The 16,191-nt window shown below is 38.9% G+C and overlaps 2 protein-coding genes across 2 annotated transcripts in view; both read left to right on the forward strand.

Moving 5' to 3' along the window:
• Nucleotides 1-7,551, forward strand: part of LOC118415113 (sushi, von Willebrand factor type A, EGF and pentraxin domain-containing protein 1-like) — a gene marked incomplete at its 3' end in the record, with an annotated part of 22,864 nt that extends 15,313 nt beyond the window's left edge. Inside the window, exons 26-40 of the mRNA XM_035819510.1 lie at nt 26-92; nt 557-730; nt 1,125-1,295; nt 1,584-1,760; nt 2,080-2,250; nt 2,789-2,962; nt 3,365-3,535; nt 3,916-4,086; nt 4,318-4,488; nt 4,895-5,065; nt 5,332-5,505; nt 5,908-6,075; nt 6,315-6,491; nt 6,894-7,064; nt 7,490-7,551. Coding sequence (XP_035675403.1) covers nt 26-92; nt 557-730; nt 1,125-1,295; nt 1,584-1,760; nt 2,080-2,250; nt 2,789-2,962; nt 3,365-3,535; nt 3,916-4,086; nt 4,318-4,488; nt 4,895-5,065; nt 5,332-5,505; nt 5,908-6,075; nt 6,315-6,491; nt 6,894-7,064; nt 7,490-7,551 — 2,370 coding nt within the window. The remainder of the gene's footprint in view (nt 1-25; nt 93-556; nt 731-1,124; nt 1,296-1,583; nt 1,761-2,079; nt 2,251-2,788; nt 2,963-3,364; nt 3,536-3,915; nt 4,087-4,317; nt 4,489-4,894; nt 5,066-5,331; nt 5,506-5,907; nt 6,076-6,314; nt 6,492-6,893; nt 7,065-7,489) is intronic.
• Nucleotides 7,552-7,553: 2 nt separating this feature from the next.
• Nucleotides 7,554-14,838, forward strand: LOC118416576 (signal peptide, CUB and EGF-like domain-containing protein 3). Its single transcript, XM_035821734.1, has 10 exons — nt 7,554-7,695; nt 8,058-8,194; nt 8,598-8,776; nt 8,968-9,113; nt 9,724-9,885; nt 11,100-11,219; nt 11,671-11,781; nt 12,376-12,489; nt 12,930-13,190; nt 13,576-14,838. Exons 1-10 carry the CDS (start codon nt 7,590-7,592, stop codon nt 13,686-13,688), a joined length of 1,449 nt encoding a protein of 482 aa, XP_035677627.1. The 5' UTR covers nt 7,554-7,589; the 3' UTR covers nt 13,689-14,838.
• The last annotated feature ends 1,353 nt before the right edge of the window (nt 14,839-16,191 follow it).

A 16,191-nucleotide genomic window follows, 5' to 3' on the forward strand; every position in this document is an offset into this window, starting at 1 on the left:
CGAATGTGATACTGGGTCAAACGTCGTAGGCAGCGCTACGCTGACGTGCCAGGCTGACGGACAGTGGAGCGCAACAGAGCCTACATGTGAAAGTATGCACATTTGTTTACCTTTCATGGTAGTTCATGTTGATGTTATATCATTGTATATCTAAAATATACATGAGTCACATGAAATGCCTCTTAAAAATCTTCTTGAGAATGCCATTAGAAACAGTTTATTAGATTGACTGGGATTCGCCTAGTTACATAGCTATGTTATTTATTGGTAATAGTAATTGGTAATAATACGTAATGTTAAATAGAATGTCTTTGGGGGATGATATGTTGTATCATTTTTCCACTAATCTTTATTGAATCATTATCGATAAGTCTTTAATTCTTATCAGATGAAGATGGCATCTTTGTTGGTATCAACAATCCAAGGACAAAGACAGTCATCTGAATTTGTCACAGATTTATGCAAAACCTTTCTCATTTATAAACACATTGATGTCATTGGTTATGAGACTTGATTAACTTGTGTGACGGACTTTTATGTACTTTTCTGTCAAAAGGAATCCAGTGCCCTCCACTCAGTCCTATATCAAATGGTCAGATGAGTGGAGGCGGCAGCTTCTTTAATGACCGGGTGACCTTTGTGTGCGACTCTGGCTACGATCTCCATGGAAGCGACAGACGAATGTGTCTAGCAGACGGCACATGGTCGGGCATCCAGCCTGTTTGTAACCGTGAGTGACATTCACTTCATTCTTTTCTGCAGATGGTCATCTAGTAACATAAAATACAACTCAGCATATTCAGTTTCACCTGAGGTACCAGCTCAACTGTAGGTTGGAGTGCCTGATAGCCAATATTTTGTACATCATTCTTTTTCTTAAATTGTTATGGGTCCCTAGAAAACAGACATTTCAATGCAAAGACACCACGAGTTAAGAAACATAGGATTTTTATGTTTGAATCCAGTTTTGAAATGTTTGACAGTGGTGCAAGCATCACACTTGGATTTGCACCATTCCCTTGAAAATAAAGATTTGTCCGGAACACTCATATTGTACGTTATCACATAGTACATGATATGTAGTAGAGAGGAACATCTTGATTCACACAGGCTTCTTTTCACAGGCACCGAGTGTCCTGATCTGGCTGCACCAGCTAATGGCTATATAACATCGGGAAAATTCTATGGCGACACAGCGACGTACAGCTGCCAAATTGGGTATGAAATCGATGGTGTTGCAGTCAGGATATGCCAGGATGATAAGACTTGGGGTGGGATGGAGCCGACCTGCACCAGTTAGTTGCACTCAGTCTGTTTTTTGTTGTTGCCCATGAACATAAAGATGACGTTTGCTGACTTAAGTTTATTTTACAATTCTCATAGTGCATTACCTAAGATTGTTATCATGACATTTTGTCAGTATGCCAATTTAACTCTAGATCTGAGTCCAGTGAACAATTGGATGAATTTGGAACAAATAATTACCAGATGCATTCTGCATCATATACTCCTGAATTTTAAAATTCATTGCGTCTTCTCCTGTCACCATTGCACAGTGAAACAGACCACTCTATTCATTTCAGGAAAGGAATGTCCGCTTTTGGATCCTCCAACCAATGGTGGAATATATGGGAATAATGATAACCTGTTTGGAGACGTAGTGACTTTCTACTGCCAAACTGGGTTTGAGCTGATTGGAGGCCCAACACTGACCTGTCAGAGTGACCAACAGTGGAGTGGGCCACAACCATACTGTCAAAGTATGGAAATTAGTTTCTGTGAAATACAATCTAGGCGAATGCAAAATTCAGAGTAGACTCTGCACATAGTTTGGTGGTGATTGATACAAAAGTAGAAAGTTTGCCACTACCTTGTAAATCTTGAAATAGATTGGACTACTTGGTCTATGTTGTCTGGTAGAGTACCATATTATTTGGAACACCAATTGGTTAGAAGGATTTGGGCAGGCATGTATATGATTAAAGGTTTTATTTGCTTTCGATTAATACTATTTCATTTTCTTGGTTAATCACCACTTGGTTAAGATCAATAAGATAGTCACCTTTATTTTCCACACAGAAAAAGAATGCCCACTGCTACAAGCACCAACCAATGGTGGATCGTCTGGATCTTTTTCCGTTGGGAGCCAGTTGACCTTCACATGTGATCTTGGTTATATGCTGAATGGCAATGCAACACTGTCCTGCTTGGACACACAGGTGTGGAGTGGAACCCCACCTACTTGTGACAGTAAGTTTTTTTTACCTTCAGATCCCACTTGTGATTTTTACTCTACAACATCATACTAACTACATGTTCTTCCTGATTTAAATCTATGAAAAGTCTGGTTACAGCCAGGCCCAACGAAATTCCATTCTTACTTTAAATCTATATATCTACAAGGTTTAGTGTCACACCTTCAATTATGAAATCTTGCATGCCTTTTCATATTACAATTAATTGAAAACAAATGACGAGGTAATAAAGGACAAATCTTATTGATATTATGTAAAGTACCATTCTCAATGGTTAATTCTGCCTCTTAGTTAAGTTACTAAATTGAATCATAAAGTCGAAGCTTGGTATGACAAACAAAATCTAGAAGTATGCTATTCTTTAGTTGATGCAACTTTGTGTCAAGATTCAGGCCTTTTTGAGGTGGCCTCTTAATCCATTACAATTTCCATTTCATTTTAAATCAGATTGATGATCTTTTTCAACACTGACTGTGGTAATCAGGAACTGGATTTTTAAGAATATTTCATGTTCTTGATGTGTCTGAAATCAGAGATAACCTGTCCTGCTCTGAGCCCACCAACCAATGGCCAGATGAATGGCAACAGTAACTTCTATGGAGACCAAGCAAGTTTTGCATGTGACCTTGGCTTTGAGCTGAATGGGAGCCCCTCACTCTTCTGTCAGCAAGATGGAACCTGGTCAGGAACCCAGCCAGTTTGCAATGGTATGAGGAAATATTTTACTTTCTCTGAGGAAATATGTTATTTTTGTATGATAATGTCTGTCTATTATATACACAAGTAAATAAACTTAGTAGAATGTATCAACAGATTTAACAGGGAACTAGACTCAATGTGTATTTTGCTTTTTTGATATCACAGTTCGCTCATTACAAAGGACTGATTTAACAGCAGATGATATAAGTTTCAGACAATGCCTCCAGCTGTGTGTTGTCTTTGATTGAAGAGCAAAGTCAAAATTGAAAGTTTTCCTAGCGATTAAATGATAAATATGTTATGGATCATTGTATTGATTTCACATGAATTTTGGGAATTCACATGACTGAAGGATGTATCATGAAACCTTTAGAAATCTCTTTTGATTGTTAAATTGATCTTGCTTCCAGCCATGCAGTGTCAAACTCTGACTGCACCTGCCCATGGGACCGTGGCTGGTGGGTCATCATTTGGTGACACTGCCACGTACTCCTGTGATGCTGGGTACGAGGTGGTGGGAACACCCATCAGGATGTGCCAACCTAGCAGGACATGGAGCGGAAATGAACCAACTTGTGAAAGTAAGGAATTTAGTCATAGTACATGTCATAGACTGGGTATAGGTACATCCTTTCAATGCTTTTGAAAATTGAACTGTCATCTGATGAAACTCAATGATGTACAATAAAGAAATGATAGTAATGTATTTCATATCCATGTTCATCAGAAACAGTGCTTAGTTGCAATTCATTGCTACATCTTGAGGACATAAATAATGGCACACTTTCTTTAGGAAATATCGAATACACGGAGTACACTAGACCAGACTGAATGTAGACTGGAGTAGCCAAGCTTAGGGATAGGTTATCAACTTTTTAATGAACCTTTAGCAACTTTTATGAAGATAGAAAGAGTTGACAAAGTTACACTTTTAAAAGTTTTGTTTCACTTCATGTCATAGAAATATCATGTGCAAGTCTGGACGCTCCTCTCAATGGTGGTATCACTGGGTTCAACCAGTATGGAGACACGGTGACATTTGACTGCAGCATTGGGTTTGAGCTGGTGGGCGACCAGACCAGGACTTGTCAGAGTGACCAGCAGTGGAATGGAACACAACCATACTGTCAAAGTAGGCCAAAACCAATCCTAAGATTCTGAAAAAACAATCATTTAAGCCATATTGTCTATTTGTGGTAAATTTTTCATAAGAAAAGCACAACTTTACAATCATGCATGTCAACAAAATTCTATAAGCTACATTGTACCGGTACCCACCCCTAGACCTGACAGTCCTATAGCAAAAGAAGCAGAAATAATGTCTAGTAAAAGACTGAGTATAAAACATTTGTTGACCCATTAGGACTGCAGTGTCCACAGCTGGGTATGATCACAAATGGTGGCTTCACTGGTGGCTTGCATTATGGTGACTATGCCTCTTTCATGTGCAATGCTGGGTATGAACTTCAGGGTAATAACACCGCAGTTTGCATGGAAAACGGACAATGGAGCAATCCAGAACCTTCATGCATAGGTAGGCAGCTACAATTGCTCATCCATATACATTAGTCTAGTATTGACATGAACACGTAATTCTTACACCACTACCTTTAAAAAACGGTATCAAATCCAGCATCAGTAAATCCCAGAGATAAGCACATTAGATACCAGTAATTTCAATGGCATAGGTTCAAATCCCACTGCTGCAACCATGTTGTGCCCTGATGTCTGGAAATCCCTGACAAGACCTTGATAACATAGTTTATAATGCAGCAGTCCTAGTGGGATCAAAAGAGGTGACATCGTTTAGTCAAGATGAAGGTAATACTAAAAGATTCTGTATGAATTTAATGAAACAAATTTAATCTTATTTTTCAGAACATTGGCTATCATTTCATCCCACTTACAATGTTAAACTGTACATTTCTCGTACCCTTCAGCAAAGGAATGTCCTCCCCTAACAGCCCCACAAGATGGTACTATGACTGGGACCTATTTTGTGGGTGACAGGGTGACTTTCTCCTGCAAGACTGGCTTTAACTTGGTGGGCAACACCATCATAGTGTGCAAGGACTCTCTATCATGGAGTGGTACTACACCAAAATGTGAATGTAAGTATTGATGTTCATGATATCACAGAAGAGTTAGACTTTAACAATTTTCTTTTAGATAGTCTTTTTGGCATTAATCTGCAATTGAAAGAATTAGACATTAATCTGCAATTGAAAGAATTAGAAAGGACTGAAAAAGAGATTCTCTTTTTTCAATGAATAGTAAAGTAAGACAATTTGAAGTCCATTTTTTTGCATAAAATCTTGTGTATTTCTGCAATGTCAATCTAAACTAAGGTTCTTCTTTTTTCTTCCTTGAAATAAAGGTGTTACTTGTCCCTCACTTCTTGCCCCTGTCTATGGGATTGTTAGAGGCCCAGGGAATACTTATGGGGATACAGTGACCATTTCATGTGAACCTGGATATGACCTCATTGGTGACAGCGTCAGGACATGTGAAGCCAGCGGACTGTGGAGTGGCTACGCGCCTCTTTGTCAAAGTGAGACATTTATTGTGACGTTCCATAATATATGTGTTACCTATATAGCACTTATACGGAAACACTCATAAGCAGGCATTTCATATAATGTTGAAAGAGTGGTGTTCAGGAAAAAATCTTATTGTCCTGGTAATTAGTCACACATTTTATAAGGCATATTGTAGAATTAATAGTCTTTTTATGAATATAGATTAATTTAAGAGTTATGAAATTTACCTTACTTCTAGTGCACCTAACTCGATGTAATGTACCAGATCAAGTTCACTTGTTATTGTTGAGAAATATCCAGAATTGGTTCAAGATGTATTCTCCCGATTGATATCAGCAGCAGTGTAAAAATTGTACCTTTCATTCCCTTGCTTTCTCGATGGAAAGTTAACGATTTTTCTTATCTACCAACAGGGAAATGCTGTAGTGCACTTTCCATTCCATTTGGTGATTATTCGGGAACTGTCTGCTACAACGACACTGTCACCATCAACTGTGACCCTGGTTATGAAGTGTTTGGAGCCCCAAAGGCAACGTGTGAAGAGACTGGTCAATGGGACACTGCAGCTCCCCAGTGTCAAAGTAAGTAAGCAGTCCAGTGTGTCAACAGACTCAAGATGTTGAGATTTTGTCTCTTTTGACTTTTCAAAGATTTTTGGTGCCATGAAAAAGTGAATTTTTTGTGCTATTCTGCCGGTACAGACTGTTACATAATCAATTATCTGTTTCTACTTTTTCTAAACCTCAAATTTTGCATGAGACATGGTCTGCATCGCCAAGGTATTTTTTTTAACTCCACACTTGTTTTACATTTTGCCCAGAGGTGTGCTGTGACAGTTCTCTGGTGATTCCCAATGGCCAGTTGACTACTCCACACGGCAACTGTTTCAATGCTGTGGGTCAGGTGGAATGCTCAGTTGGCTACACAGTAAATGGAAACAACCTCCTCTACTGTAATGCAAGTGGACAATGGGAAGGAGAGATGCCCAAATGTGACCGTAAGAACACTATGATTTCTATCACGATATCCGCCGTGCCACATGTGTAAGATTATGATCATTATGTTATCAACCCCAGTCTTCTTTGAAATGGGGTTTATATAAACTTGTGCATTATGTTCAATAGATAACTACAATAGAATTACCATGGTATCATGCATTGCATGTGATTCCATAGTGCCTTTGTTGATCTTTTAGAGTCACAATCACAAAGCTGACCATTAATCTTTTGCTGACGAAAAAGCGGATGACAAAAGCAGCCTAAACAGACTTTTTTTATTGCATGGAGACAAAGTTAAAGAAAAGCTTAGCATAAACAATTTCAATTCTAAGTTAATCGTCATGACTTTATCCACTGCTACATTTCTTTTCAAATGTGGGCATTTTCTCTCCATCTCACAGTGAAGTGCTGTGGAGATCCAGGATCCATTCGAGATGGCGCAGTAAGCTTTACGGGGGAGTGTTATGGTGATGTTGCAACCTACTCATGTAACAGTGGATTCTCTCTCGTTGGCAACGCATCTTACACATGTTCTCCCAGTGGTGACTGGGGACCATCGCCTTATTGCCAACGTGAGGAAAATAATAATAATTTTTCACAAGGAACTCATAGATCAACACAATTCTAAATTCATCTTCAAACTCATGTATGACCTTTTCTCTGCGGGCAGGAAGCTGGAAGTCAACTGGGATGTAGTCACTTTAAGTGTTAATTTCAGCTTATGAGTTCTTCAAAGATTATTTTTCACTTGTGCTTAACATCAAATAACTTTCTTGTGGTGATTCGGGACTTGCAAAATCCCGTACTATGTACGTTAAGTTATCAAATTCTATATGGATTGTTACATTGTAGTTTAGAACGCTTAAAGATTTATTGCCTGTATTTTTCTGAACAAACAGTTGCTTTTGATAAATTTAGCAAACATTACATAGTACAGAAAATGTAGTAGCCATTTGTGGCATCATCAGTAATGCTTACAGTACTCATTCCTTTTTAGCTTATAATCTGTGTGACAGAAGTACTCTGGCTCAGCCGCATGGAGGCACCAAGCAGATGCACTGCACACTGGGACGGAGTACTCCAACCATAACCAAGCCATGTACGAATGTAGTGCTGCAACAGGCTGGATGTGGAAGGTCCGTCTCTATTTGCCTGGTGGCATGAGTATTTTCCAGTCTGTCAATGTTGGAGTGTGTTCTTCTGGTAAGTATGGCAAATGCCACAGTGAAAATTTGTACTACACGCAATAGAAGTGTTAGCTGTATCAGGTTTTCAGTAGCTTTGTACACATAAGTAACCATGTTGCACTCAATACAATTATTTTCTATCATAATAACAAAGGAGGCATCTACTAGACTCACTGTATGGAGAGTATGGTGTATGGTGATCACTAATGATGCAATATCTTTGACACTCATTATTCAGAAAAGTCCCTAACGCATTATGTTAAATTTAATCTCAATTCAAGTACACTCGACAATGAGTTCTGTCACAAATCATGAAAGATTGAAATGATTAATGAAAAGTCTGACTTTTTTCTCACTTTATTTTCTGATCCTCCACAGCCTACATTAACCCGTTTGCTGCGGTGGTTGCTAGTGGTCTGACCATCACCATGTCGGGACCTGTTGACATGGCAGCTATAGAGACGGAGATGAAGCACTACCTGCTCGACCATAACCTCTGCACTCTGCCATGTCAGGTGGGTTTTCGCTCTCGCAAAATCTGCGTTGTGCCCTCCTCCCCATAGGGCACTGGCTAAGCAAATTTTAGAATCATGGCAAATGCGAATTGATATCATTGCATTTGATGCAGATCATACATATTGTCATGTCAAGTCTCAAAATTCTGCCAAGTACTCTGAGATTGCCATTTTAAAATCTTGAGAATGCCACAATAACAGTACATGTTAATGGTGCCTTTTCAAGACTGTCTTGATCATCAGGATATCTTAAGTGTGCATACTCGCTGTGTAGTAAATTTTTTTAATTTGAATTTCATTGTGTCTCTTTTCAATGTGGCAGACTTACAGAGTACCCAATTGAATTATTAATAACAGAATTTTCAGATTTGGTCTCTAATCTAACATTTTGTGTTGATTTCAGGTTGGCAACATCGATCTGCAAATTGATCCTATGGCCAGAGTTGGGCCATGGGCAAAGAATGCAAGATCCAACAGCCGTGTCTTGATGTCGATCCAACTGTTCTCCTATGCAGATGAAAGCCTCATCACTCCAACTAACACAGTTCAAATGGAGTGGGTTCGACTGGCTGGAGAACTCAGGTACTGTTCTTGTACTTGATGCTTCAGCGATATCTCTGACATTTAGTTCTTGGTTTAGTCAGACACTGCCTCTGGAGCTACTTTCAGATTATTAATATATGACAACCTTTATGTAATTCTATGGGAAGGATGGATACTCAATATGCTGCAGCCTAAAATATATCATTCCATCTTTTGTGGGTTTGTTTTAGTGAGGTGCTGACAACTCTGGACGAACCAGGAGGGATTGGTCTGAGAGTCCAGGGAATGGATATGGTGCTCCATGCTGAAAACATGCAGATCTCCCCTCCCAGTCTGGGATGTCAGGAGGGAGAAGTACTCGAAGGGGTTCAGTGTAGTATGTTTGTTTGTTTGTTCAGTTATTATATTTCACTGGATTCACAAAAAATCTAAAAAAATTAACCCCCATAAAACAACAATTAAGGCAAAATAAAATGACTATGATAATATATTTCACTGGAGTTGCTACAATTTTTCAAAAGGGACTCCCATCTTGAAGTCATGTAGATCTAGAAATGATGTAAATCTATTTCACAACACCAACAGAGTTTGTTATCAATAGTGGAACACAATTGTCTCTTGGCTTACAATACATCCAGTCTTTTATTCTAGACATTTGGATACTGAGGGGTTTTTTTTCTTCACACAACTAAAAGTACTTGCCAGAGGTTTTACTACTACCCTGCTTGTGAGCAAAATGACTGGAGGACAATAACTACTTTTCACCACTAGTTGGCACTGCAGAAAGAGGAAAGCCGGCCCAAACATGACCCGCTGAATTTATTGACAAAAGTTGACCTGTTGACTTATGAACCATTTCATCAAGATTGCAAATAATTTAATATTACACTTAACATTGCATTGGCAATGTATAGGATCAAGTTATTGTAGGTTGCGCTATGAAAAACTCTAATATTGTAAATTTTGTTTTTTTTCTTTTTTCACAGGGCAATGTGGCCTAGGCACGTACTATGATATGTATGAGAACGACTGTCGCCCGTGTCCGTACGCTACTTACCAGGATGAGTTAGCACAAACTGAGTGCAAACCATGTAAGGAGGGGACCACAACTGCTGGAATGAGTGCCCGCAACTCCACCCAATGTCAAGGTACGATTGATATTGAAACAAGAAATCTTTTTTAAAACGCTGTGCCTTGCCGCGTATTTTATGTTATTTTGGTAAGTTAGACTAGATTCTACGCTTAAAAATCCACAGTTCCACATGTCGCCCCCCTCCCCCCTCATTATCATAATTTATGTCAGATGAATTATTGGCACATTAAACAGGTTTTGTAAAACTTTTTGACCCACAATGAATATGCATTATTTTTTATTACAAACTAAGTTCCTTCTGATGCAATTTGTGATATATATTTATATAAACATGGTGAGTTAAAGCGTAGATTTATTACGCTGGACCACATACAGTAACATGCGTCTAGAAGAGCGTTTTAATACTCGCCTGGAATGTACCATTGTCTAACTAAGCCATGAAACTCGGCAAGGAAAGAAGGGCCTTTGGAAGGGGCTTTGGAAGGGCTGGGTTAACAGGTCCGTCCATCCATGGAACCATGGAAGAAAGCTGGCGTAAAGCCTTGCCGGCGGCAAGGCAAAAATTGTAGTGCTTTTATCTTTGCAGTTTTCATGGTGCCTCTCCACCACAAAAAGTTCTCACCACTGCAGTATTGTTTTGAAAGCAAACTTCACATATTACAAGAAAATAAATTCAGTACCTATCTTGTTGTCCAGCTGTAACTAAAGTTGTATGATGTTAGATTTACAGGAAACTTAAGAATTGCTTAAATCTACAATAATAACAAGTCAAACGAAGAACTTGTGAAACAAGGTTACTGTTGGTTGACCAATAATAGTTGGTACCAATCAGAATTTACCAACATGTGTATCTATATGTATGTATAAAGTACTACTTACTTATTTTGTGTATGCACCCAGTTTCAGTTCATAATTCCTTATATACATTTCCAGACTTTACTAACTCAGACAATTCAGTGTTTTCAGTTCACCCTTCTTATGACGATGGAGTTCTAATGATAGATACTTTCAGCACCAAGGACAGGTCCATGTGTTGGAATCGGTCATCTGAAATTTCAGCTATTACAAAGCCAGTCCTCAATACTTGAATCAAAATTGAAAGTACGGACATTAGTACCTTTAATATATACAACAAATAATCATTACAGATTTCAGCACAAATGGCAGATGTAGATCTTCTGGCAATCTAAAATTCTAGGCCTTATTACTTGAAAAAAATTAGAACTATTGACAAGAGTATTGTTTTGTCTTGACTTTGCTGCTGTCTAGCTTTCGCTGAGTGTAACTGTGGCATCCATCCCTGCAAGCTGACCGATGCAGCGGGATACGTCTGTGATTGTCTGAATGGGTACCAAGAGGAGGATATTGCAGGGGAATTACTGTGCAAAGGTACATTATCTTTCACCTATTGTACATGTACATATATCATATATTTTTAGCATGCCAACATGCTGTTAGGAGATTTGCATAATTTTTTGATAATAGATCTTGTGAGATGTATCTAGGACACCAGAACTATCTCCACAAGAAAAAAATGTCTATCCTATGCCGGTATTCCATAACAATCGTACTTTGTTGTTACACACAACATCATAATTTAAAGTCCCCAAGTACTGTTGATAGAAGCAACTTCACGTACATAAAAATCTGTTACAGTAGTAGCTTTACAATACAAATAATAATGGTAGAAATGTTTGCTTGACATGTAGTCGAGTCTTCCTCTTCTTTCATCATCATCATTTTGAAATTATGTAAACTCCAGGTTGTACGTTAAATTATTTCTAGCTAGAAAAAGAATCAACTGTACCAAAATTTGTGCGATTTCCTATGTCGTGTACAGACATTGATGAGTGTATGCAGCCAGACATTTGTCCCAACGCTGCATGCTACAACCGCCCAGGGACCTACTCCTGCCAATGCTTACCAGGATTTGAGGAGCCAACCTGTATTGGTAGGCAATTCATTTTAAAAATTATAGGAAATGGTCGGAAAGATTTTATAATTAACTAACTACGTTGATTTTCTACATATTCCAAGATTAAGAGCAATCAACATGTTTCCATTCCACTTTTGCCGGTGCGTAGCACCGGCTTTGAGACGGGAGAAGCGGTTCTTTCAACCATTCGTTTGGTTTGCATGGATCGGTCAATTTAACCAAACCCTTCTAATAGCACTTCTATACGCGTGATTGCGTAATTGAGTCAGCTTGACCGAGTGGTCTTGCGATTTGCTTTTGCATCCGTGGATCGTGGGTTCGAACCCCACTTGTAACAATTTTTTTTCTTTGTTAGACAAATCTGATATAATGTTTTTTTAATAGAAGAAAGATCAATTCAGTAATTCGATGCTTAAAAACTATTTTTTCATGTGATTTTGTTTAACATCCAGGCTTTTTCCAAAATACGCACCGGCCAGCTTTTTTTCAGAAGCTTTCTTGTTTCTTTTAAATGTTTTGTCACAAAGTGCTTTGTTTAGTTGGTTCTAAGTCATCATTTCTGTCAATGTATTTTTGTCACATAAAATTATTGATCATTTTGGCCCACAGATATCGATGAGTGTCAGTACGTGGGTTTCTGCCCAGACAACTCCCAATGTACCAACACACCGGGCAGCTACAACTGCACCTGTCTACCTGGACATTACGGACCCAACTGTGAAGGCAAACACAACTTTATATACCTCTCACTGACAGTATCCATACCAAAATTGAATTTCCTACCCAGTTACAGTAGATTTGAAGTGGATGAGTGCTGTTTTGTGCTGTGATTAAATATTTTGCCCAGACGTACTATCCTGCATACAGCATATTAGTTTATGAATCATTGAAAAAATATGAATTGCAAACGTACCATGCAATTTGTCACATATCTATTCAATACATGCATGTATTCTATGTTTTCGTGTATTTTTCCTGGTATTGTAATATGCTGTTCACAATATCATGTTGTACTACGCATTTATAATGCTTCAATTCAAGGAATGGCTGAAAACTGGAGTGACAGTCTGCTATAACATACTTTTCAACAAATTCATACATATACGCTCATTTTATTAGAAGTATCTGGTATGGTAACCGTTCAATGACTATAATCTTTGCAGAGTGTACACCATTCCAGGGTAACTGCTACTCCGTGTCAGAAACCCCCGGGTCGTATGACCAGGCCAAGCAGGAGTGTAACGACAGGGGCGGGATTCTGGCGGTCATCAAGGACCAGATGACCCAAGACTTCTTCATCCAGCTCCTGTCAGTGGACAACAAGGACGTCTGGTTTGGGTTGTCCGATGAGCAGGGCACTGGACAGTGGCAGTGGAGTGATGGAACTACCCTTGACAGTAACGCCTACACTTTCTGGGCCAATAGTGAGTTTGATATCTATCTATCAACAACCATTAAGACATTCAATAACACGCCATCATTATGCCCTAAGGAAGGTTGTTAAGAAATCTCAGTCGATGAAATCCCATTGTGTCAATAAGAACCTAGAATGCATTCGATTCACCATCCTATCCTGATGAAGCTTAAGTCAAGGGAATACGATAATGCCTCTATATCATATTTTCATAAAGGATGGAAGTTTGAGATTTGTGACTGATTTTTTTCAAACATGCATTCATGATCTCTGCTATCTTGGCCTTATTTTAATGTCTATGTAGAATAAGAAAAAATACAGATATATAAAATGATAGTTTTGGTACCATGGTTAACATGTAACACGGTAGTTTCTTAATTACTCTTTTTGCGCAGACGAGCCCAACGGTAATGGAAACTGCATCCACCTCTGGCCACCTGTCGGATTCCACTGGGATGACATGGGATGTTCCAGCACCACCTACCACATCTGCCAGTTCACTTTCTAGCCTGGCATGTTGCAACACCGACCAATTGAACTTTTTGAGAGGCAGTAAAAATATTGCTTTGAATAGCACTAAAATGTTGAAGAAATTGAATATACTTATTTTTACACATCAATCTTATAATCATATTTTGTAAGGCTTAGAGATTTATTAGTGACTCATAATGACATAATGACGAACATCTAGCACTTCACTATGTTACTGTTCACAACATTTACAATAATTATTATGTATGTTGACAGCTCTGAATTGCTGAGGCCTAGGTGAAAAGAATTGTTGTGCTTCCAGGTACTCAACCGGCAAAAATGTTTCAGGCCTAGCCTTTTTTGTTGTGGTTTGCGGGCAAAGACATATGACAACAGAGTTATGAAAACACTGTAGAGTCGTTTTCCAACAAGCTCTTAACATGTCTGCTTCCCGCAGTAGAAACGTGATTCAAACAGACCTATCGGTCCTAGATTTATATTGACACCCAGTAGGTTCCTTTATATTGACATCCAGTTTATCTAGATAGCCAGGATCTACAAAGGAAAAGAGAGAATTCGTTCCTGCCTACCATTAATCGGAAACACAACTTCTTTTCGAGGCCTGAGTAGTCTTTTCAAAATGAAGAAACATCTATTTTGTTCTTGTGTTTTTGTGATGCAATTGTTAAACAAATTTCAGAGCACACTGTTGGATTATATTTGGATACAGTAATGTCATATAGATGTTGTTTCGCCTCTGCTTTGCAATAAACTAGCTTATGAGCTTGGATTTGCTGTGTTTGCTGTGGAATCTAAGATAGACAAGATCAAAGCTTTAAAACATTCTAAGCAAGAGTTACATTGAAAGCAAATAAAAGACATTCTGGTGAAAGAATGCCATGCATTGCAACTATGAAATCCAATGAATAAAGAATCCCAAAGTTTCACATAAATTTAGATACGCAAATATCTTCTGGTAGGCGGTGACAAATTTCTCAACTAAAGTTTGAAACCTGTGATATGTAAGATTTACAGTTTTTCAGTATTGTAAATAACGTCAGAGTTTCCTTGTGGGTGTTGTGTCCGTGAAGAATGACAACCTGCCCATCCCTGTGACAAGTATGATCCCTACCTGGAATATAGACCACCATAGCACACTGACGCTCAACTGTTCCGCGTTCCCTCTTCCAATGTCCTCTATTATAAAGCAATCTTCCAAGAATTAGTTACTCAGATATAAAGCTCAATAGTAGAACAAATCGCCGTCTTTGGTATCCCATCTAACGGCTACAACAACACTAATATGTGTTCCTTTTTTTACAAAGTTAACATTTTTGGTCACTTTTCTTAGTGATACAACAGTGCTTAGAACCCACCAAGGGAGCGTCAGCGACAAAAGACCCCCACCCCCACCCCCAGAGGAGCAGGCTGAGCAGTCAAAGTTAGGGCGGCTCCTCATTGGTCTGCGTCTGCAGGCACGACCACATGGTGGTTTAAGCTTACACCGTTTCACGGGCTTTTGTGAGCTGTAGTAAACACTTGCTCAACCCCTTGAGTCCGCCCTAAAATCGGTATTTACACCTGAGTTATGTGAGGAAAGCCGTGTCAAGTGCCGTTCCCAAGGGCACAATACCGGTGACAAGGCAGCCGGATTCTAACTCACCATGAACTGCTTAAAATCTGTATTTTCAAATGTGGGGGTCCGTACTGGCTATAAATACCATTAGGGCACTCTGAAGCATCTATCCGTAGTTCACATAATATGTATTTCAGTACACGCCTACAAAATCCACAAATGCCCACAGCTTTCATGCCTATTAGTAAGTAGGCCAAATCAGTGCCCCTGTCATTTCCTTACATCTCCAAGAGTGTAACCATGAAAACAAGAATTTATCATCCACTATACAACAAAATTGACACGGTTACTCTAGCGATGATAATTTGTAACATGGGGAAAGACTAATTATAGCACACGTACGTGGTCTAATCTACCCCCACGTGTAGACTTAACCCTGCTGACGTACATCAGGTGGTCTATATAAGCAGGTAGGAGCAGTTGTTTGACCAAGTGTAAGGAAGCACCGCAAGGGCCCGGAGAGAAATCAAGGTAAGGTACTTATTGATTGATTACCCTCGTACCCAAACCAAACGGGCGAAATTGCCTGTCGTATTTAGGGCTAGGGACGAAGTTTTGCGAGAAAACTGTGACGATTTAGGTAGTGACATTTTGAACTTTTTTTCTCCAGACCGACTTTGTAAAAAGACTACAACTTATAAATTAATGTATACTTTGAGATTTTGCATTGCTCAGCATTTTCTTCGATATCTGTGACATCATCATACGACGGCCTATGACGAATATTATCGGCCACACCGTTGAGCAAGTAGGACAGCGTAGTACTGACCTAAAAGTACATGTAACTAAAGGGCTATACGTATACGTACTTCCAATGGTTTTCAAAGTTTTCCTAACTTTGTTTCTTTTCATGATGCTAGTAATAATGACTAATAGGCGACGAGTGTAAATCTCTCTCCTTTTT

Source organism: Branchiostoma floridae, chromosome 1 (genome assembly GCF_000003815.2).
Source record: "Branchiostoma floridae strain S238N-H82 chromosome 1, Bfl_VNyyK, whole genome shotgun sequence".
Taxonomy (NCBI): Eukaryota; Metazoa; Chordata; class Leptocardii; order Amphioxiformes; family Branchiostomatidae; genus Branchiostoma; species Branchiostoma floridae.